The sequence below is a fragment of the Antechinus flavipes genome, chromosome 6, assembly GCF_016432865.1.
Source record: "Antechinus flavipes isolate AdamAnt ecotype Samford, QLD, Australia chromosome 6, AdamAnt_v2, whole genome shotgun sequence".
NCBI lineage: Eukaryota > Metazoa > Chordata > Mammalia > Dasyuromorphia > Dasyuridae > Antechinus > Antechinus flavipes.
In genome coordinates this window covers 222290370-222313146 of record NC_067403.1, presented here as the reverse complement: position 1 = coordinate 222313146, position 22777 = coordinate 222290370, and the positions used below count along the sequence as shown (strand labels likewise).

The window sequence follows — 22777 nt, the reverse complement described above, 5'->3', positions numbered from 1 at the left end:
ATGTAGCTATTGTGTAGAGAGGAGAATCCTTAGGTCATATTAAGACATGTGTTTACAAAATTTTTAGTAAGCTTCAGCCATCCTGACCATGATGATTTTCAGAAAGCTTTCCAAATTCTGTCATGGTTGCTTGTCTCTCCTTCCATTTCTGATGATGATTATGGGCCATAACAGGTGATGATGACAATGATGATAAAATGGTAATGATGAAGATGATAACTAGCATTTTTAAGGGTTTAAGGGTTCACAAAGTGCTTTGCATATCCTATGTCATTTGATTCTCACAACAATCCTGGGAAATGAGTGCTCTTATTATCCCCATTTTACATGAGGAAGCTGAAACTGATAGGGATTAAGTGACTTTTCCAGGGCCACAGAACTAGCAATTGTCTGAGGCTGGATTCCCACTCAAGTCTTCCACACTTCAAGCCTAATTCAATCTACAGATGACACCTCAATGTCTATGATTTAATTGCCCTGCCTGCCTAGCCAAAATCATTTCTTGGGTCACTGACAGAGCACAATGACAGATCACTAGTTTTTAAACTGTTCAAAGTCCTTTTCATGTAGTATTTTCTTTGATTCTTCACTGGTACTCCTCTAGTACCTCATGATAGCAATAAATGATGTTTGATTTATCAATTGATTGGATTGGATAAGTCTGAGGTATCTTTGGATTCTCAAAGACCAAGTCAGCAGCCTATATGTCTTTTGTTCAAGGATTACCCTAAGTTCAGAAAAGTTCATCATTAAAGCTGGCTTCAGGGTCATGGGTCTTTAGAAAACAGCAGCTCTTGAAGGCCATCTATAGAAGGCATGGAATCAATGAGAGTGGAAATCACACTCACATTGATTAAATCATGAGTCCTTAAAGTTCTGAAGAGCTCTTCAATAGCTCTTTCTAATGCTTGAGTTCATCATCAGGAGCCATTTATGGAGCTCCTATCTGACTATTAAAGTAAATAAATTTGAGCGGGAAAAAGTATTCTCCCTATATTTTTGAACTCTCCCCCTGAATGAAGCAATATTCTCCAGATTTATGCAGTATTCAGTAAAATCATCCACTGACTTCCAGATGCAACTTGGTGCAAATCTACACAAAAGCTGAGAAGGATATCTGGAGATGGACTCAGGAGTTACAATGAAGAAAATTAAGAGAATAGAGAAATACAATACAGTCTGAATTCCTCCAAATAAATTCCATATCATTTGCTGCTATTTGAATTATGTTGAAGATGGCTCAGAACCTCCAACTTTAACAAATGACATTTTAGAATAAAGATGCTTGCTCTGATATGAGCTGGTTTACTTTCTGAATTTCATTTTGCAAATGTAAAGAAGCAGATTTCCATCTCTAGGATTTATTCCTTTGGAATGTTTTGGATTCAGTGGGTCCAGAATTCTATCCAAGAGAAGGAAGTTTTAAGGATTCAAGATGATGTATTAAAAATTCCTTATAAATCTGGAGCCACTATATAAAAGCAATTTTTTCTTACCTGATCTGTGATTTCATTGTCATAGGGGACTTCTAGTGAAGAAATATACTATACCAATGAAAATCAGAACTTCCTCACAGTCGTAGAGATCTTTCTATGGCACTAAAAGTTTAAGTCACTTGCCTAAAGTCACATAATCAGTATATATCATATGGAAGATTTGAACTGTTTTTAATTCAAAGATCAGTTCTCTATCAACTACATAATATTTCTCAATGTGATCTGGAGACCCAGAGGGAATACTGAGACCCTTTCAGGAGGTCCTAAAGGTCAAAACTATCCTCACATTAATATTAATACATTTTCATTTCCAACATGATAAATGTCAATAGATATAACCCACATAAATACTCCTTGTGGGGATTCTCAATAGTTTTTTTTTAAGAATGTAAAGAGCTTCTGAGACCAAAATATTTGAGAACCACTAATACCTCTCACTATTTTTATCTTCTTCTCATCTTTTTAATTTTTTTTAATTTATGGAATAAAACAAGCATTTCCATAACATAGTATATATTTTTTTAAAATATAAGAGTAAAATTGAATGAAATTGCTAATCTATTATGTACAATTTGCTATTTCTTTTAAATATATGATAAAGTTATCATGTATCTATCTAATGTTTTTCCCTTTTTTACTACTTCCCCCCCATCACCCTAGAGAATGCTGCCATTAGACACAAATTTGAATATGTACGTAAAACCATTCTACACATACCTCTATTTATCTGTTCTTTCTCTGGATGAAGTCAGTATCTTCCTTCATATGTCCTTTGTAGTTAATTTGGGTATTTATAACAGTATAACTTACTTCTTCACTCAGAGTCTTTCTTAAAACAATGTTGCTGTTACTGCACAATGTTCTTTGGTTCTGTTCACTTCTTTCTTTAGTATTTCATGGAAATCTTTCCATGTTTTTCTAAGATCAATGAGCTCATCAATTCTTATAACACAGTAGTATTAAATCAGTCATATAACTCAACTTGTCCAATCTCTCATCTTTTCATTAAAATTAAGACAAAGATGTTCCTGGAACATTGTTCTTTTTATTTTATTGTTCTGGTGATTATTACTCACACAAAAAAGCTTCTTTTTTCAATTAAATATAAGTATAAGGATATCAGCTTATCTTTTATAGGCTCAATACAAGCATCTTGAAGATACAAAAAGTAGTAGTCAGGCTAAGAGAGATATTGCCACAATTTTTATTTCTCCCACTGCATCTCTAAATTTTGAAAGCTTTTCATTCCACGTAGTTTGGATTTTATGAATAGTTGGGATGGGAACATCTATTCAAAATGTTCTTAATTTTTATGGATCAATATTATGTCCGAGTGATTATAGGTCAACATTTTGTCAAATTTTCTGGTCCCAATCCATTTTACTTGTTGAATTTTTTGAGCATATTTTGAAGTCTGTGTTTGTACTACAATCAATTTTTGAGATATATACTTTTACATATTACTATAGTTACTATTTTTACTATTAGAAATGGATCTAGGATCTATGATTTCCTTCATATTGAAAAATTCCTGGATGAGGAAACTTCCTATACCAGTTCAGGCGGGCACTTTCTCTGCAATTTAGTGTCTTAGAGATTTATCCAGTTTATCATTTTTAAAGAGATGGGAATATGGGTTTGATTGGAGGATTCATTAAAATGGGGAATTCCAGTTGAGGAAATGCTGCCAATCTAGATAACAACAATTATATTTACATAGCACCTACAATTTTCCAGCCATTAGGCTAAGCACTTTACAATTATCCCATGTTGACCTTCACAATAAACCTACGATATAGGTGCTATTATTATCCCCATTTTACAGATAAGAACATTGAAGTTTAGTGACTTGTCAATATGATTCAAAGGTAGAATTTGAACCCAGGTCTTCATGGCTCATAGGCTAGCTCTATATCTATTATGCTAATTGCTATTCTAACTATTGCTATATTACTATTACTATTTCTATTGGGAACAACATGGTATAGTGGATAGAGAACCACATGATTTTCAGGTTATGAAAATCTGGATTCAAGTCCTGTCTCTGAGACATCCTGGTATCATGATCCTGGGAACATTTAGTATCTTCAAGTAATCTCTAAGGAATTAAATTTGATGTAGTTTCTAAGCTGATTTGCTAAAGTCCTTTCCTTACCAATGAGTTTTCTACAACAATAAATTTATAAATTTAGACCAAAATTACTATTATCATATTGTGAAATACATCACAGGAAAGTCAACAATTGGGAAGCATTTAAAGTGAAATTTGGGGGTGGAGCCATGTATATGTTTCTGGCAACTCATCTGTAGAAACCATCCAGGGTTATGCCATTCATGGCTTGAAAGACCAGGTAGAGAAAAAAATAACATAGTATGGACAGATAGATAGATAGATTGAGAGACAGACAGACAGGCAGATAGACAGACTGAGAGACAGACAGACAGACAGATAGATAGATAGATAGATAGATAGATAGATCGATAGATATGGATGTGTGTATATATAAGTATGTATTTTGTGTATGTATAGATATACACATTTTTAAAGCTAGGCTTGTAAATTGTAGCACTGGGTTGATGACTAAATTACTAAATGAGAAAGCTTTGTTTATTTGGAAGCTTTTCACATTAAGGTCACCAAGAACAGTGAGGGTAAGATGAACCTAATAAAGTGTGATATTCATATTACAACACACTGATGACTGAAAGGAGATAAAATGACCTCAGAAACAAGAGCAAGCTCAGAACAAAATTGTGGTAGGTAACAATGCTTAGTATCTATCTTTGCAAATGAACCAACCAGAGTCTTTGCCTCAATTAGATGCTGGATTTCTGTAGAGTACAGGAAAGGCAACATGAAAGTTAGTGGATGTTAATAAGGGGCTGTGAAAAGTGATAATGCATCAATGGAAGAGGACACTTTCCAAGAACACTGAGAATTAAGAAGGAAGAAACAGTGGAATTTAAACACCTTTTCTTTCCAGATAATTAGTAATTTCCTTCTTGTGGGCCTTTGATGCTGATTTTTATAATAGCACTGGGAAAGATGTCATAGCCAAAGATATTCCTTGGGAAATATTTTCAGGGCAATAATAAGTTATCTAAATTAGATCAGAGTCATCAATCATTCATGTCCCAAATCCTCAGGTTTCCTGGTCAGTGATGAAGAGCATCAAGCTTTAAAATAGGATGAGAATTTTCTGGGAAAGGGAAAAGGAAACATCAGAGGCGAATCAGATAGACTACATATGGGACATATATCTGGCACATGAGTCAGGCATATGTCATGTGTGTGTCCTATGTGACAAATGAGTAGAGAGGGACATTCATAAATTCGACCCTGTGCCAGCTCTAGCTCATAGGACTCCTTTGCAGTCACTGAATCTGTCAGTAGCTTGGTAACAGTGTTATGGGTTGCAATAGCAGGAAATCAGATTTTCCCACAATGGTTGTGCCCCAAGACCTTAGAACAAGGGAGGTGCCAGCTGTACTAGTCTTAGGGCAGCATCTGCTGGCTAATACATGGATCGACAAAAGTGTCATTTCTGGTTGTGTCTGGTCCTTCCAGGCACAGGTAACTGAAGTGCACCACTGAATGCCAGGGTAGTTTTGGAGAAGTATGGAAGAAGCGATGCAGAATGCAAATACATCTTTTCATAGTGAGTCACTGATCAACGCGGGCATGCCTAGTTTATCTGGAAGGGTCGAGATATAGTTGGAGTGGGGGGAAGGGACGGGGAAGGGCTTTTAATATATTTTGGTTGGAGCTGAAGACAAGCTGAGAACCCACTCTGGAAACAACTTGAGTCTGGCATCCCCTATGGAATATGCTTCTATCACTGATGACAATGACAAGCAAATTATTGTTGCTAGGATGAAGCAAGCTAGCAGACAGCCCTGGTTGTGGTACTGAGGATGGAAAGGGGTAATGCAGGGAGATCACGATGCCCTTTCAGTAATAATGGAATTTTGTGACAATCAAGCGATCCTGTAAATAACATATTTTTATACATATAGATGTACACACACACACACACACACACACACACACACACACACACACACACACTATTCTTAAACCTTCTTTGACCTGAAAAAATGAATCGGGATTGGCTAGGTGGTCTCTCACATCACAGCTGGATCAGCAACATTCGCCACAGAAGCAACGTCTGCGTTAGTTCAACGCTGGCCAGTTACTATGGCAGTAGCTATTGCCCCCCTGGGAGCTCGGAGTCGACAGAGACAATGGTATTGATGCTTGGAGTGTGCACAGGGACAGCGCTGGACATTCCAGCTCCTTACATCGGTCTCACAGTATCTCCATAACAACGTTTGCTCTAATCAAAGATGCATTTGGTAAAGTCTGCAGTCCCCGGGGTGGGGAAAGTGGCTATTCTTTATAAAGCTTATATACAGGTTTGATATAGTAGGATCCTGGAGGTTAGCTCTCTCCGAAGTCCGACGAAACAGCCCGCCCCCGACCTCTTTTCTCTTGACTTGATTTCCTGTCTTTCGGTTCCTGGGATCCCCAACAGCGATTCCCCAGTTTTTTCCTCTCTCCCTCCCTACATCTTTCTGCGTGTATCTCTGTCTTTCTGTCTCTGTCTCTTGTCTCTTTTGTCTCTCTGTCTCAGTCTCTTTCTGTCTTTCACACATACACACACACCTCATGGTTCGACTTTATTTTAAATACGAAGGGCTTCCCCCCTCCCCCCCTCAATAGCTGCTCATTCTACCACTTTGAAGTTACTTTTATCCCGCCACGTGATCTGTCAACTTTTCCGCTTGCGCATCCTTCCCCCCCTTCCCCCCGGGCCCGGCGCAGGGACGCGGTCTCGCGCTAGGCAGCAGCTGGGTTTCCGGAGGGAGGGCGCACAGGCGTAGTCAGTAAATCTCAGCTCCATATCTGCACGCCGAGGGTTCCTTCTTCCCAGCAGCGCGCGTCTCCTCAGCCCAGCCGCAGGGGAGACACAGAGTGATGCAGGAACGCTTCTCTGGGCGATGCTAAGACGGAGCGCCGCCGGGCTGGGTCCCCTCCCCGCTCCTGCGCTCTGCTCCGCTCAGCTTGTTCCCACCCCAGGCGGGCGCACGACGCCGAATTGGCTAAACCGGAGTTGTTACTCACATTTGAGAAGCAATAGCCCATTAGCGCATACGCAGTCATAACTTCATTCAACTTAGCCGCTAGAGAGCTCGGCTCACACAGGCTCTCGGTTTGCAACTAGTGGCTCTCTCTGTCATAAAGTCCCAAGTCCCTTAAGATGAGAGGCGAAAAGTTACCTGGCCCCATGCGCTGCTGCTCAGAGCCGGATCATCCGCAGTGATCAGAAAGTACAATTCACTTATCCCCCCGTCTGCCCCCCCACTCCCAACTTGCTCATCCATCACTATTACAACAGGGCTTTCGACAAATAGAGCCTTAGTCATTTGGGGGAAGGGAGGAGGAGGAGGAGGAACTTTCCTCAAAGTTTCTTTTTTACCAGGGGATTCAGAGTGAATTGGTCACGAAGATTCAGCAACCGTCGTTGTCCCCCGCCCCCTCCCACTCTCCGCCCCTCCCCCACTTTTTTTTTTCCCCCTTCCCGGTCTGTCTTTTAAGCAGTAGCCTGCTGCCCTTGATATGCAACAAGTCCTTCAGCGGTCTTCCTGCCTTAGCCAGAGAGCAGACCATTTTTAAAAAGGCGACTGTTTCCTTACCTGGCAACGTGAAATCTCCCCAGGCGGAGCTCAGCTTTGCCAGAAACCCAGGTGTGAATCGAGAGGTGGGAAAGGAAGTGATGCTGAGCCTGAGTTTATTTTGTGTAGTGTCCTGAAACTACTCACTTTCCCTGGGAACTTTCTGTTCCAGTGTCTATTTATTGGAGGTGGGTAGGCAGGACCTGACGCCCTGCTTTGTGCCAGGACAGTTGGACAATCATTGGTAACCTCTCTCATTCATTAGAATCACGTAAGGACTCAAAGGAAAACGTGTCTCTGAGCTAAGGCGTTTGCGTAAATCTATAGGTTTTTAAAAATCGCTGGCAGTTGCTTTGTCTTCTGTAGGCACCAAGGTGGTTAAGAGTTTGAGCTTGCGGATATTGCAAAGGGTTATTAGATTCATAAGTCACACCAAGTGGTGGGCGATCCACTGAGCAAAGCCGAAGTTCTCACATGATGACTTCAAACAAGACACATTACCTTCCTGCATCTGTTGGGGAGACGGGATTTTAAGACACTTGTGTCTCCAGGACAGCAAAGAAAAATGGTGAGTACCAATAAAACCCTGCCTGATAATTGCAAAATCCTGACATGTTGCTTAACAACAGGATCTCATATCACGCTCCTCTTTCTAGCACTCCACACGCCAAAGAATAGAAGCCACTCCAGCCAGTTGAATGGGGTTTTAGACAGTGCAACTTAAAATTGAAATCATTTGTGATTTAACACTGCAGCGTAGAACTGCGTGGAACAAACTTGGAGCTGGAGATGAAGGGGGGGGCATATTGACTGTTCAATGGTGATGCTTCTCTTACGGTCTGCTATCATTCAGTTCTTTTTGTACGAGTGTGTTGGTGTATGTGTGTGAGATAGCATATTGTATGACTTATATGTAGGCATAGAGTTGACATTTTCACGGGGGTTAATTCCCATTTCAGAAATGATAGCTCCTTTAGGTACTGGGGTTAGAGCGTATGGTAGAGTGGAGTAAGGTAGGGATGAGGTGGAAGGTGGGAGTTTGGGGGATAAGGGGTGGGGGTGGGAGAAATAAGTCAGAAGTGCATGCAAGCTGGTATGAAACCGGTGATCCTCTCAAAGAGAAAAGGGTCTCGTCAACATGTGATCAGCTATTAACAGGATGGTTTTGGCAGGGCAATCTTCACGTGACAAAGCGTGAGGAAGTGAAAGGAATCGGCTGGAGCAATATCAAGTATCATTTAATTAAAGTATAGATTTGAGCCCTGCTCCGGGTGTGTCATTGGGAGCGTTGGGAAATGAGCGTTTCAGCACCTTGGACAGAGGCTATGGGTTTGCTGGAGGTGGAAGTGCCCCAGGTAGTTGCCTCGACCCCGGAGTAAAGCCTGCCCAACTGTCGCCCTTAAAAAGCGTCTTATCTGAGACTCGACTCATACCGAGATCAGGGTTGGAGGAGAGTTAGATTTGGGAGCTGGAGCCTTTCGAAACCGAGCCCCAGTTTTGGTCGCCCCTCAAGCTCGCTGAAGTTGAATTCCTAGCGGTGTGGGCTGGAATAGATTCTTTGCAAGCTCCGGGTTGGTATACTGTATTAACTTTGGGAAATGCAAGTGTTTATCGGGAGGATCTAGCCACTGATTGTGGTGTTCCCGCGAATAAGGTAAGCAAGGAGGTGGGAGTGGGGAGGCGGGAGGGGGGGAGAAAGAGGGGGATAACCCCCTGCGTCCAAATCTGAAGCTATTCACTCATTCTTCCGGAAAGGAGGGGTCATGGGGGGCGGAGGGTTAGGGTGGTAAGAGGAGAGCGTGGGTGGGGGTTGCTCCTCGTTATTTGTCGAGTTCAGATTACCCTGAGTGTCAGTCCTTGTGCGGGAAGGGAGGCAAAAATGCATGATTTTTTCTGCGGATTTAATGAGTTTGGTTAACTTGGAGCTGCAGATGTCTGATTCGAATGTAAGATTTTTTTTCCTCTCCTTCACCTCCCTCTAGCTTTCCTTTCTCTCCGTCGGTGTGTGTGTGTGTGTGTGTGTGTGTGTGTGTGTGTACAGTAGATTTATTACTGAATGTGAGAATTTTCCCTAGCACTCAGTTTCCTAAAATCCGACTTTGCTGTCATTAAGGAGAAAAAAAGGGTGTGTATTGTAGTGAAAGGAGGGTAGTGGTGGGGGAGGGGGCTGTGTCAACCTTAAATCTCTACACAAAAATCGAATCAAGGTAATTTCGATTCATTCTCTCTCTCTCTCTCTCTCTCTCTCTCTCTCTCTCTCTCTCTCTCTCTCTCTCTCTCTTTCTCTCTCTCTTTCTCTCTCTCTTTCTCTCCGTCTCCCTTTCCTTCTCTCTCTCTCTCTCGATTCTTCCTACGTAGAAATGTAGCTAATAATATTTAGTCTCGGAGCTAAAAATAAGCTCTGGGAAGTCAGCAGTTTAAGGCTTCGCTCCTCACAGGTATTTTTGATTTGGGGTCTCCAGCTTCTTAAAAGGAGATATTTCTTGGATAAGAATCTCTCTCTCTCTCTTTCTCTCTCTCTCTCTCTCTCTCTCTCTCTCTCTCTCTCTCTCTCTCTCTCTCTCTCTCTCTCTCCCCCCTCTCCGCCCCTCCTTCCCCATTCCTCCCCCACCTCTGACCACCGCAACATATCCCGCAATCTCTTCCTCTCCATCGCTTCTCTCTTGCTTCTCTGGGTGTTTCTTGCTTTCCTTTTAAGTTCCTATCACTTAATTAGAGGGTTTGCGGTTGCCCAAAAGAAAGGGGAGTCACCAATACAGAGCTTGCCTCCTCTGCCTAGCCGGATGTCTCCTCGCCGGCGCGTCCTCTTTAACCCAGGTCCGAATTAATTCGTGTACCTCAGGGAAAGGGAGGGGGGGGCATTTAAGAGGAGAAGGTAAATTCCCAGACTGGAAGGCAGCGAGCGCGGGAGGCGGGGGTGGGTCGGACTGAGGGAGGAAGAGGCTGAAAAGGTTGTCCGCGGGGCCGCTGGGGTAGGAGGAAGAGGAGGAGGAGGAGGAGGAGGAGAGGACTTGGGTGGCTCCAGTGCCGGCAGACCGCGGAGCCACCAATCAGCTGGGCACTCCAATCGCTTTGAACTGGCGAGGTTGCGTCCCGATGGCACCTTCTCCTCTGGCGCGGCGGGCGCTGGGCTGCAGGAAGGCAAGAGCGCCCAAGCCGCCGCTGTCCGCCCCCGCCGGAGGCTGGGGCTCCTTGGCCTGGCCTGGCCCACCCCTTTCTTTCTCCAGCTGCCCCCACACCACCTCCTCCTAGTCCTCCTCCTCCTCTTCCCGGTCGCCTCTGGCCAGATGGCCACAACTAGTAGTTATAGGGTCGTCCCCCGCCCCTCCTCCTGAAGCCGGGGTGCGGGCGCTTCTCCGCCTCGCTCCCGCCTGGAGCCCCCTGGGCTTCCTTCCCCACCCCCACGCCTTTGTTCTGAGCTCCAACCGGCCGGCCGCGGCACTGCCTTCTTAAGCCAAAGCTACTTCTCGCCCCTACTGCCCTCCCCAGCTTCGCCACCTCTCCTTTTTGGAGCTGCTCTCTTTAATTAACGGAAAAGGGACTAAGGGGGAAGGGAACAGGGAAAGGGGGAGGGGTGTTGGGTCACAGAGAGACGGCGGGATGGCGAAGAGAAGAAAATCTATTTTCGAAACTCTTAGGCCTAGGGGCTCTGGGGTGGAGGGGTGGGGGGAAGAGAAAAGAAAGCAAGCCAGCCCAGCTGCCCGCCTGCCCGCCTGCCAAAGGGAGGGATCTGCTGGGCGCGCCAGGCTAGTGTGGAAATGATTTATTAAAAAGAAAGAAAAAAAAACCCATCAAGTGTCAGGATCAGATGACAGTCAGAGGCTGCTCGCCACACACACAAAGGAAAAGCCAAGTAAGGTTTCACAGAGGAGATAGCCCGCGGCGAACGGAGCCGGGATGGTTCCGAGATCCAGGCGGGTATTCTGTCTCATCTATGGCAGGGAAAAGGGAGTGGGGGGGGGGGTATGGGAGCGGGAGAGCGAGAGGGCGGGAGGGAGAGCAGGAGTAGGAGGAGGACGAGGAGGACGAGGAGGGAGGAGGGAGGAGGAGAGAGGAGCAAAGGAGGGAGGGGGAGGGGGGAAAGGGAGAGGGAGGGCTTCTGATCAGTCTGATGCAATTCCAAGCGTGCTGCAAAGGAACTCCGAGGCGCCCGCATCACCATCACCATCGCCACCCACCCTTTCCAGATGGTGCTGTTTTAAATACGGATCTGCAGGGCTGAACGCTGAACCAGGAGATTTATTGCAGAAAGAAAAACAGAAAAGGGGGGGAAAACTCATGATGGTGGGGGAGGGGGGCTCGGGGGAGGTTTGGGAGGGGGAGCAGAATTTAAAGGCGCAAAGCCCACTTTGCTGTCTGGCAGCAATCTGTAGGTTTTTCCTTTTTCTTCCTCATCCTTGCCTCTCCCCCCACCCCCCAACACGTTCTAATTCACGGAGGAAGAGGTGTAAATATTGTGACATTTCGAGCCGACTTGATGGAGGGGAGGGGGGAGAAAAGCTGTCACTCTAAATTGTAGAATTCCCCTTCCCGGTGCGTGCGTTGTTGCCCTGTTAGCGAATCGTAGCCTCTGCCTAATACAGTTGCTAGGGTTTCAAATGAACGCATCATTAAGGGAGTACTATCCTTTTAGCAGAGTTGCCAATTTATCTGACAGTTGAACCGAGAAAATTGTGGAGAGCTTCCCGTCCCTGGGAGGGAAGGGAAATTTCCGAACAGCCCGATTCTTGGAACTTCCAGATATTTAACAACTTCAATAAACCTCAAAAGTGTCATGTCACCCTCTACCAGGCGCACACCTCTGGACGGGTGCGATAAGCAAGATTTCGTGGAAAAGTCTCACTAGAGATAAATAGGACTTTAGGAATGGTGCACTTAACATATTTACTGTTTTCTTGAGAATCACACGCAGCTTTCCTGAATAGAAGCAGATAATCGTTATTCTGGTTGGAACGAATCAGAAAAGGGAGAGGACAAGGTTGTGATTTGGGGACTGGGGGGGGGGGGCTTGGAGGAAGGAGAAAAATAATTTCCTCCTCTTTCAACTGGAATAACGAGTCCTCTTTTTTTTAGTCCCTGAGAATATTTTCATGTATGCTAGTTTGGTCTAGCGCCCCCACTGGTGTATACCAGTTTTGATTTGAGGATCCGTGGAAGCTATCTACCCCATATTCTAAACTTGACCCCCCAACCCTCAGAGATAATCTTCTCGAGGGGTCCACATTCTCCATCTAATCCAAACGGAACTCTGATAATTAAGGACCTTATCACATACAAATAGTAAAAGGGAAGTGAATGGTTTGCCCATAGAAGTTGGGGGGGAGAGGGAAGAAGATAAATGAGATTTTGTCAGTAGTTTATACAAATCAAAGAGTGTTTATTATGTATCTGCATAAATCGAAAGTAAAATCCACAAGTAAGCACAGCCTTCTTTTTCCATCCCATGGATTCAACTTCCTTCCTCACATCTGGAAGTGTTGACAAAGGAGAGGGGCTGATCAATTGATTTCCTTTCCCCTGCCTCTCCTCCAATAGAAGCTTTAATCTAGCAGCAGGATAGGGAAAGGAGGGAGGAGGTATCCAAGATATTACATGAAATGGATAGTTTGCATCTAATTAATGGGAAAGTTTACAATACTAATTACTTGGTAGAAAACTTCCCAGGAATACTAACCAGCTTAGGTGGTTTAGGATCAATGAATTTGGAATCAAATGAGTTCAAATCTAGACACTGTTATTTGCCATTTGTGTGATGTTAGGCAAATCGGATAACTTCTCAGAGCCTCAGTTTCTTCACCTGTAAAATGAATGAAGGAGGTGGAACAGCTGATCTCTAAAGTCTCTTTTGTTTATAAATTCTCTAATGATAACAATTGTTAGGTGGGTGCTGATATGGTATCAGTTAAAAAATATTTTAAGAAAGCATATTTCTTTACAAATAGGTTTCTATCAGAAACCAATAAAGATATATTTGCTTTTATTTAAAAGTAACTGATCCAACCATGAATATTATTCTGATAAATATGAACTGAATTGATCTGACTAAAAACTTAGCTCCTTCCGTAACTAAATTTGTTTCTGTTCAGCACTGACTTGCCAAGAAATATCTATTTTTGTAGCTTTTTTTCCCACTATGGATAATTTAATGACTTGCCTATTTTAATTTTACAACTGCTACCTCAGATTTCTCTCTCCCAAATGGTCTTTCTTTTGCCAGATTCTTTTCTGCTCTTCTGTTCAGCTGCTGCCTAATACTTTTTTTTTCCTTTTTGAGTTTATTAAGCATTGAGACTTCTAACCTTTGTGTGTAATGTGCATGGAGAGTCTTTAGAAAAAGAAATGTTGAATTCTTAGAATCATAGTGAAAAAGAAATAGCTTTCTTTCACTGGTCCAAGACTTCTAAGTGGCCAGATTTCTAAGAATGTGGAATCTCTACTTACTCTTTAGTAATATTTGCTCCCATAGATCTAGGACTAGACAAAGTACTTTGCTTACAATGACCCTCTGAGGTAGGTAGTGCAACTAAATGTGAATGATTTCTGGATGAAAAAAACTGAAACTCAAAGGTGAAAAATCACACAGCTGATAAATATCAGAGTCAGAAGTTGAATTCAGGACTAGTGATTACAAATTCATTAGACTTTCCATTGTACCACACTTTCTATGTGTTAAACTAGTTTGATTCTTGGAGTCTGGTAAAAGATGGTGATTTGTTCATGTAATCTCAGTTTCTTCATCGATATAATGATGAAGGTATATTAGATCATCTCTTCCATCTCTGACATTTTATAATTCTGTGTAGACTTGTGCCCTTAAAACTATGAAACAGAAAAGGAAAACTTGAATTCTCTATCCCTCCCCAGGAAGTTTTGAAAGTCAGTTATGAGTCTTTTAAATTGAATGAAGAAATTATCAAGAATAATGCTGCTAATATCTGATTATAATTACATACACACACATACACACACACATACCTCCAAACTCATGTTCCCATTTAAATTCTTTTGAAATGTAGGCTTTATGTAAGTTCTAAGATACTGTAGATCTACAAAGATCACCCTGAGTCCAGAAAGAAGGCTCCCATATTTATTGATCTCTTCTATCTTCTTCCTCCTTCATAGTCAATTGTTCTTTTGCTCATTGCTTCTAATTGCTAGCAATTAAAAGAAATCAGGAATCTCACCAAGGTTAACACATTTTGTGTCTTCCTGAACAACATTCCTATGAGCCAAAGAATAAGAAGATGGGAAAGTACCTATTAAAAGTGTTTTCATTCTGCTTCCTCAACCTGTTTTCTCTCTGGCTTTTAACCCCTGGACATTCCAGAGACCACATCTTTCCACCTGTACAAAGTAGAGCAACTGGTAGAAAATGGAGCTAAGACATGGCATAAGGTGGGGAGGGGGGAGGGAAGCCAAAAAACAAACCCTGGTCTTTCCTAAATTCGTGAATTCTGCCTTTACCACTTACTAACCAGCTATATGACCCTGGAAATGTTACTGCATCTCTTTAATCCTCAGTTTTTCCATCTGACAATTTGGTGATCATATTTGCTTACTTAACAGGATAACTCTAATACTCCAATAAATCTGTGAGCTCATAGTTGTTGGCATTTTCTCCAATAATGTAGAGAATATATTGTAGATTATAGATCTGTACCTGCCTGTCCTTTAGTCGATGTTCTACCATTAATTTCATGATGGAAATCCGCCAAGATTCTTGTGAAAAATATGCTAAAAGTTCACTTAATTATTTAATTCTCCATATTCTCTCCTGGGGAGAGAGCCTTTGGAATTCACTTCAGTTCCATCAATAAACATGAATGGATGGATGGATGGATGAATGGATTTAAAAAAAACATTTATTAAACACTTCGTACAAAGCACTGTGCTGAGTGTTGGGGATTTAAAGATAAAGGAAGACAGACTCTGCTCTCAAGGAGTTCACATTCTAATAAAGGGGAATAACATATATATGAGGTTTCAACTGTCCTATGGAAATGCCAGTGATCCTTAGAAGACATCTGTGGAACAGATGGTAATGCATCTTCTTTGATTTTATCTCTATTGATAAAACTATAATGTCTGATGTTGAATCATTTGAAAGTGCCTAAAACTTTGGTAGCATTAACATACTTAGCTATTACAAAGTAGTCCTTGGCCCCCAGAAGCTTATATTCTATGGGTAGATATAACATGAGCATAAATAAGTAAATCCAATGTACATACTAAGTAACTTAAAGGAGGAACCCATTACTAACAGCTAGGGGGATGAGGAAAGAAGAGAAAAGGGAAGAAGGTAAAATCTAAGGTAGCATAAGAAGGAAGTATATTTCATATAAGAGGATGTTTACAAGGCAAGCAGGTGGGAAATAGAATATTCAATGGCTAACTGGCCAATTTGTATAAACAGTGAGCACATGAAGATATGAATTATGAAAAAAAAAAACTATGAAATAAGACGTAGTAAAGTGAATAGGAACTAGACCGTGGAGAGCTTTAAATACCAGCCTGAGAACTTTGTATTTTCTCCAAGAGGGAATAGGGAGCCACTGAAGATGTTCAGGAGTGATACAGTCAGATTTATATTTTGGTAATTTCCATGTTGGATTTAAGAAGGAAGATACTGGAAAAAAGAAGACCAATTAGGAGGTTTTTGATGAGAGCCTGAACTAAGATAAAGGCTAAGTACCTGCTTGAAATAATTTTTTTTTTTTTAGAAAAAAAAAATATTGAATGATAAAAAAAAAATCCCAGGTTGCCATGGAAGGCCTGATTCACCTTGACCTGTGTTTGATGGTAGTGCTGGTTGAGTCACTATTCCCTGTGCAATAACTTTTTCACTTCCCTGTTATTGCTTGGAGTAGCACATGGCGGAAAAGAAAAACAGTTGCTTTATCTCTAAAAGAGACCAACATCCAGAGGCTAAATCGATTGTTTACTGAGAAGGGATGATTTGGAGAGGCTCAACTTCCACCAAAATGTCAGGTTGCCCCAGTTCATGGTAGATGAGGAAATGGGAATGGGAGTCACATGATCCAACTCCATGTTTATTTCCTTGGTGCCAGGCAGAAGTTCTAATTACATAGGTTTCCTTTTAAATCCCCAAATACTGACTCTGGAAATTCCCTGGGCTTCATGAATAATGCATGAACCTGACATGATAATAGATAATTAGATGGACCCAATAAAAACATTAAAGGGGGGCTGGTAGCCCAAGGACTGCAGAAGGTGTGTGGGCATTTTGACATCCAGGAAATGCTATAGATCTATCCTTAACTAACTCAGCCTGGTGGAGATAATTAAGAAGAAATGTGGGTGTAGAAAGCCTGCAAGTCATTCACCAGGACTGGCTAGATTTACTGCAGGGGTTCCAAAACAATCGACACAACCACCCACTCGGGACATGAATGCCCTTTCAAGAGGAAGTTATTGACTTTTATAAAGATGCCATCTTTAAAATAACTTCTGAAGCCAGGGGGATGACAGCCTTCTTTTCTCAATTCTATAATTAAGACAAATGTCAAAATATAGACTGAAATGTTCCCCAAAACTTAAAGACTATTTCTCAGCTTAACAGCAAGCGGTCCCTTTATTTAGCCCCAATGGGATAAAGCCAGAGACACTTGAAGATCTCTTGAGAAACATGTTGCCCTGCTGTATGGTTGGGCTTTTCTTCCCTTGGGGAAGAAAATTTGAAGACCAAAGTCATAATAGCTCCCATTTATAAAGCACTTAATAGTCTATGTCTGACAGTCCCTGAGAGATGAGCGGTTCAGATATTTGTAATCATGTCATCCCCCCATTTGAATGAAGAAACTGAGACTGTTCAGAGAGGTTGTAGAATCAGCACTAGAACATAAAACTTCCACTACATACATATATAATACTATATATGAATAGATGTACTATATAACATATATTTGCTATATGTGTATAAATATGTATGTATACATATGTATATGTATATATATACACATACTTTTTTTAGTTCTCATCTGAATCATTTAAGGTATGTCCAATTATCCCTTCAGAGCATATGAGGAATCTGAAGTCCAGAAAAGTTAAATGACCTGATAAATCAAGCTAGCTAGTGAATATTAAAAAGAGTATCCATATCTCTCTTAAATCCAGGCTCAGTCCTTTCTCTATCCATGACCCCATCCTGTCTCTCAAGCCTTAAAAAATACTATATTGATAAGAAATTTGAGCTGTTCTGTTTGGTTCTAAAGGGCAAAAGCAGGACAAGCAAAAGTAGGATGCATTGGAGAAGATTACAGCTTAATGTAAAAATATTATTTTCTTAATCATTAGGATTATCCAAAAGTAGAATGAGCTGTCTAAGGAGATAGGAGATTCCCTGTGTCCAAAGTCTTCAGATGAGAAATGGATGACCACTTGTCAGAGTTGTTATGAGAGTATGTGCAAAGCACTTGCTGTTTTTATTATTGTTGTTATAATTATCATTAGTAACTGCTGTTATAGAAGAGATTTCTGCTTTAGGTACAAAGTAGAGCAAAATGACCCCTGATGGTTTCTTCTAATTCTCAATTTCTATAAATCTGTGATTCTAACCAAAGATTCATAAATCTTTCAAGATAAATAAATCACGGTAGACTTGCTACTTTTTCTATAGTCAGATGTCTAGGTTCTCCTTTCCTGCCACTGGAACACTATCTACAGGGATTTTGAAAATATGAAATGTTCGCTAACTTTGGTTTTTAAGTGTGGTGTTCTGAATATATTCTAAGTATAAATGGATGGAAAAGAGAAGTTTGGATGTGTAAGAAGGGACCTTGGAAGGCACCTCAATATCCCATCCATATTCCTAAAGTTATGCTCACTAGAAAGGATGGAGTGCCCATTACCTCTCAAGGCAACCCATTCTACTTTGAGATAGTTCTAACTGGTAAGTTGGAATCAGTCTAAATTGAACTCTTGGCCATCTGGTTCTGCCCTCTGAGGCCCAACAGAGCAAGCCTTTTCTGTCCTCTGCAAGAAAATCCTTCCAATACTTGAGAGTTTTCATGTTTCCTGATCTTCTCTCACCTTCAGGTCTTCTCTTTTGCAGGCTAAGCAGACCCACTCTCTTTAACCAATCTATGTATTAAATAGGCTCAAGATTCTTCCCCATCCCTGTTACTTTCCATTAGATCAGTGATTCTCCAAGTGTGGCCCAGAGAATCCTAAGGGTCTCTGAAACCCTTTCAGAGGATCTATAATTTTGAAATTAATTTTTATTTCTAATATAGTAACTATCTATAAATAAAACCCACATAAACAAAGACTCTTTGGATAGATCCTCAATAATTTGTAATAGTATAAAGATACTGAGAACAAAAGTTTGAGATCCATTGCTCTACACTACTCTTTCTGATGCTTAATAGCTTTGTCTATCAGATCATTTAACTTCTCTGAACTTCAGCTTCCTTTCCCCCTTTGCATGAAGAATAAAAAACTCCTGTTTACTAGCTCTCCAGCTTATCAATGTCCATCTTGAACTATGGTCCTTATAATTGAAAATAATATCCAGATGAAATCTGATGAGGACAGAAAACAGTAGGATTATAACCTCTTTATACCTTGAAAGTTTGACCCCTTACTGCAAACTGAGGCCAGATTAGGGTTGCCACATCACCCACTCACTCATATTGAACTCTCAGGCCACTAAGCACCTTAGATCTGCTATCTATTCATGCTTTTCCCATTGTGTGCTTGTGTTATTATTTTCTATCTAAGTATAATCTTTACATTTGTCTCTATTGGGATTTCATCTTACTAGATTCAGCCCAATGGTTTGGCCCACCAAGTTCCCTTTGGACCCTGACTCTGTCCTCTAGTGGTTTAGCTATCCCTCCCAATTTTTTGCTACTACTATCATTCCTTCAAGGTGGTCAGAATCTGGATCAGGAAAAAAACACTTTAAGAAGGATATTGATAAGCTGGAAACCTTTTAGAGGAAGGCAGTTAAGATGTAAAATGGCCTCAAGTTCATGTTTTATCTTCAAGTAGCAGAAGAGATATTTGGTAGAGGAGGCATTAGATTGATTCTTTTTGATCCCAGACAGTAGAACAAGGATCAGGCAGCTGAAGTTGGAAAAAAACTAAAATCAAGTTTAGGATGATTAGTTTAAGTTGGGAAAAAAAAAACTATTGGAAGGGGCTGTGTTAGCAGACAGTTCCATCATTGTGGGTCTTTAAGCAAAGAGATTATAAAAGAACATTTTTGTTCAGGAGCCACCAGATAGCCACCACCGAGAGCTTTTCCAAAACAGAGTTTGATATTTTTCTCTCTGCTTTTGGACCCTCACTGGTCCCATTGTGATTGGGATAAACATAGCTGTCACCACAAAAAAGTCTATTTGACTCAAAGGTCCTTGAGATCCCAGAATGTAACTCATACTACTGGCTGTCATCCATGTGTTTCCTTCCTTCATGTTCTCTTTCTTCTCCAAAACTGAAGAGACTCAAAAGTTAATTGTATTCATTATGCCAACTGAAACATTTATAGTCTCAAAATTACATTTGTCATGGCTATCCAAGCTAGAATTAGTCCCCTGGGAGCGCTGCTTAGTGAAAGAAAAAAAAAAAAATCACCTACTTGATCAGCCTGTAACATCCGGTCTGTGGCCTTGAAGAGTTCTCAAACAGTAACTATCCAACTCCTGGCCCTAAACATAATCGGGCAGAAAACCTAGGGAAGACTGTGTTAGAGCATTGTTGCTTTCTCATAGGAGCCATTAGGTCTCTCCCTGTGTTATCTATAGATAAAAAGAAACTTGAAAATCAACAGTCCCTGTGAAATCAGATGCTTAGGAGAAAGGCATTGATTGACAAAAAAAAAAAAAAAAAAAAAAAAAAAGAGGATGGTTCTCTTCTCACTTACTTTTATTGTTATCATGGGGTTAACTGTGCTTGGAATTCTGATGTCCTAAAGTTGATTGTTGTAGCTCCTATCTCTTACCTGGCTAAAAGATGAAAATTCAAGCAACAACCCAGTTTGACTCTCTGTTTTTCTATTGATTTTGTCAATTAACAAAAAAATCTACAAGGATTAACTAACACAACTGATGATAGGTTGCAAAAGTATCTCAACAGACAAGAATATTGGGCTGAATTGAAATTTAGTTGGAATAAATGTAAATTTTCACAGAGGCTCAAAAAATCTGTTTCATAAGGACAAGATGGAATAAATGGGTAAGACATGATTAATTAAAAATGATCTGAGAGTTCAGTGAATCTAAATCCCAGTATGAATCAATAGTGGGATATGGTAGTCATAAATGCTAATGTGATGTTAGTTAGAAGGCATAGCATTCAGAAATAAGGAGGCTCTGATTTTATGATTATCTTTCCTGGTCGTAATACATCTGTATGATGGAGTTCAGGTCTAAAGTATACATTTTAGAAAGTACATTGATTAGTTCCTCTACATCCAGAAAACAGCAACCAAATGGTAAAGGGCCATGTGTCATTCTATAGCAAGGATGAGTTGAAGGATTCAGGCAACGAATTATAACTGTTTTTAAATATAGAAAAGTTGTTTGTGTTATATTTGGTGGTAGAGTTAGTAGCAATAGTGGGTGGAAATTGTAAAAGCACAAATTTAGATGTGATGTAAGGCAAAATGTCCTAATCACTAAAGTTGTCAAAGAGTGAAATGGATCACTTTGGAGACATTGTGTTCCTCATTGGAGCTACTGACTGGATGACCATTTATTTGGTAGATAAAACTGAAAGGAGATTTCTAGGGCGGTAGGATTTGGGCTAGGTGATGTTTAAGATCCCTTCCAACTCTCAGAGTTAATGATTCTGTGACTCTTTATATACATTATTCTTCCTGCTTCAGCCTTATTTTACCATTTCCTTCCTGCCAATTAATCAGCAAACATTTAATAAGCACCTATGTATCAGGCAGGCACCATGCCAAGCTATCCATCCAAAGACAAACATGAAAACAGTCCTTGCCCTTCGGAAAATCAATGCAAATATTCTTAAGTTAAACTCTAGGAGAAGCTTTCAAAGCTTGAAGCTTATAAACATTAGTAACTTTTCAAGTTGCTTTGAACTCCCCTAAGGGCTGAAAGGTTTAAGAAGTCAACATTTACTAATTCAAGTATTTCAAACTCCTTTGGCTTTATTCTTAAAAGTCCTGCCAATAATCTAAGAAAAGTTTGTAGGTGATGCAGGAGGCTTCTCCTACTAATGATCCTTGTGATTGAAGTTTCCCTCCCTCACTACTTGAACTTATTAAAATAATAAGTGATGTAGCATTTTCTTAATTGGCTTAGGAAGGTTCAGATTTGGTTGACTTATGAGAATTATGGAGTAATTAATGTTATAAAGTGTTTAAATTAAGATTCATGTGTTTGGAAATAATTTCATTAAGTTTATCCTTTACAAATTGTTATTGACTATAATAATATGGGAGCTAACCTGAAGAAGGGCCTTTCCAAACATACACAGGACATATAAATATCCAGTGTGAATATAATGTTTAGTGATCTGCAATTATTTGGATGAATATAACCATTCCCCATACACTCCAACCCTGATGCTTATTGGCAGACCTTAGTCAATAAAGTACCTGTTATTTTGAAGCCCTAATCCAAATTTGGAATTTCTCTGGAACATCAGCTCTTTCTGGGTGAAATAGATATTTCTTATTTTATTCTTGATGACTTTCTTCAAATTGAGAACTTGGAGCAGCCCCAGAGACTTATTCTTTACTTAGATATGGTAGAACACTAATGAGTAGGGAAGGAGGTACACCAAGATGGCAGTCTTCTTCATGAACTCTCCTTCTTATCCTCCTTTCATTGAGGCAACATCCAAGTAAAATAAATTGACAAATACATGGAAATGTGACCATGATTCTGGGATAGCACAAACAAAATTGGGCGGTACCACTAATGTGTAGATCATGTTAAACTGTGAAGAATGCAGATATTCAGTCTTTGTCTTCTTTTCTGAATTCAGGTTTTGATGTAGCCTCCTTCATTTAATAAGCTAATAAAATCTTTCCATAATTTATGAATTATTTTTCCTATGTATACTTTCTACCACTTCTCTTTTATGTCTCCTTTTATATATTTTTTCTTTTTATTTGCGTGTAAGCTCTATAAAAACAGGGACTATTTTATTTAATCTTTTGTATTGTAACACTAAGAAAATATTAAGAGCCTTGAACACATATGCCACTTTCCCATACATACAAAATTGTTTAATGAAAATAATCTACACATGCATGTAAGGCAGGGTTTTTGTGTCATGGATGCCCCTTTGGCAATCAGGTGAAGCCTATGGACTACTTTTCAGAATAATGTTTGTAAATATATAAAACAAAACAATATAATAAAATTATATTGAAATGCAATTACCAAAATGCTGAGGGGGAGAACAAGTTCATGGAAGTTAGGTTAGGGACCCCTGAAATAAAATGTCCTTGAAGAAAGGATCTTTTTCTATGAGAAGAGGATAGACATCCTTTTTTAAAATTATATTCTATATTACTAAGGTGTAATAGACAGAACTGATTTCAAAGCCAGGTCTCTAAGTCTCTAAATGGCAAAAAAGGTATTAACCTTCATTGGCTGAGGTAGTTT

General features: G+C 40.4%; 1 protein-coding gene across 3 annotated transcripts in view; it reads left to right on the top strand.

Moving 5' to 3' along the window:
- Nucleotides 1-7199: 7199 nt before the first annotated feature.
- BDNF (brain derived neurotrophic factor) overlaps nt 7200-22777 on the top strand; it is a 76831-nt gene continuing 61253 nt past the window's right edge. Inside the window, exon 1 of one of the 3 annotated variants that reach the window (XM_051964406.1) lies at nt 7200-7740. In XM_051964406.1, the coding sequence (XP_051820366.1) occupies nt 7738-7740 (3 nt within the window). In that variant the 5' untranslated portion in view covers nt 7200-7737. Of the gene's footprint in view, nt 7741-8678; nt 8827-9016; nt 9119-22777 lie in introns of those variants that run through there. The other 2 variants (XM_051964409.1, XM_051964405.1) reach the window with 2 other exon arrangements.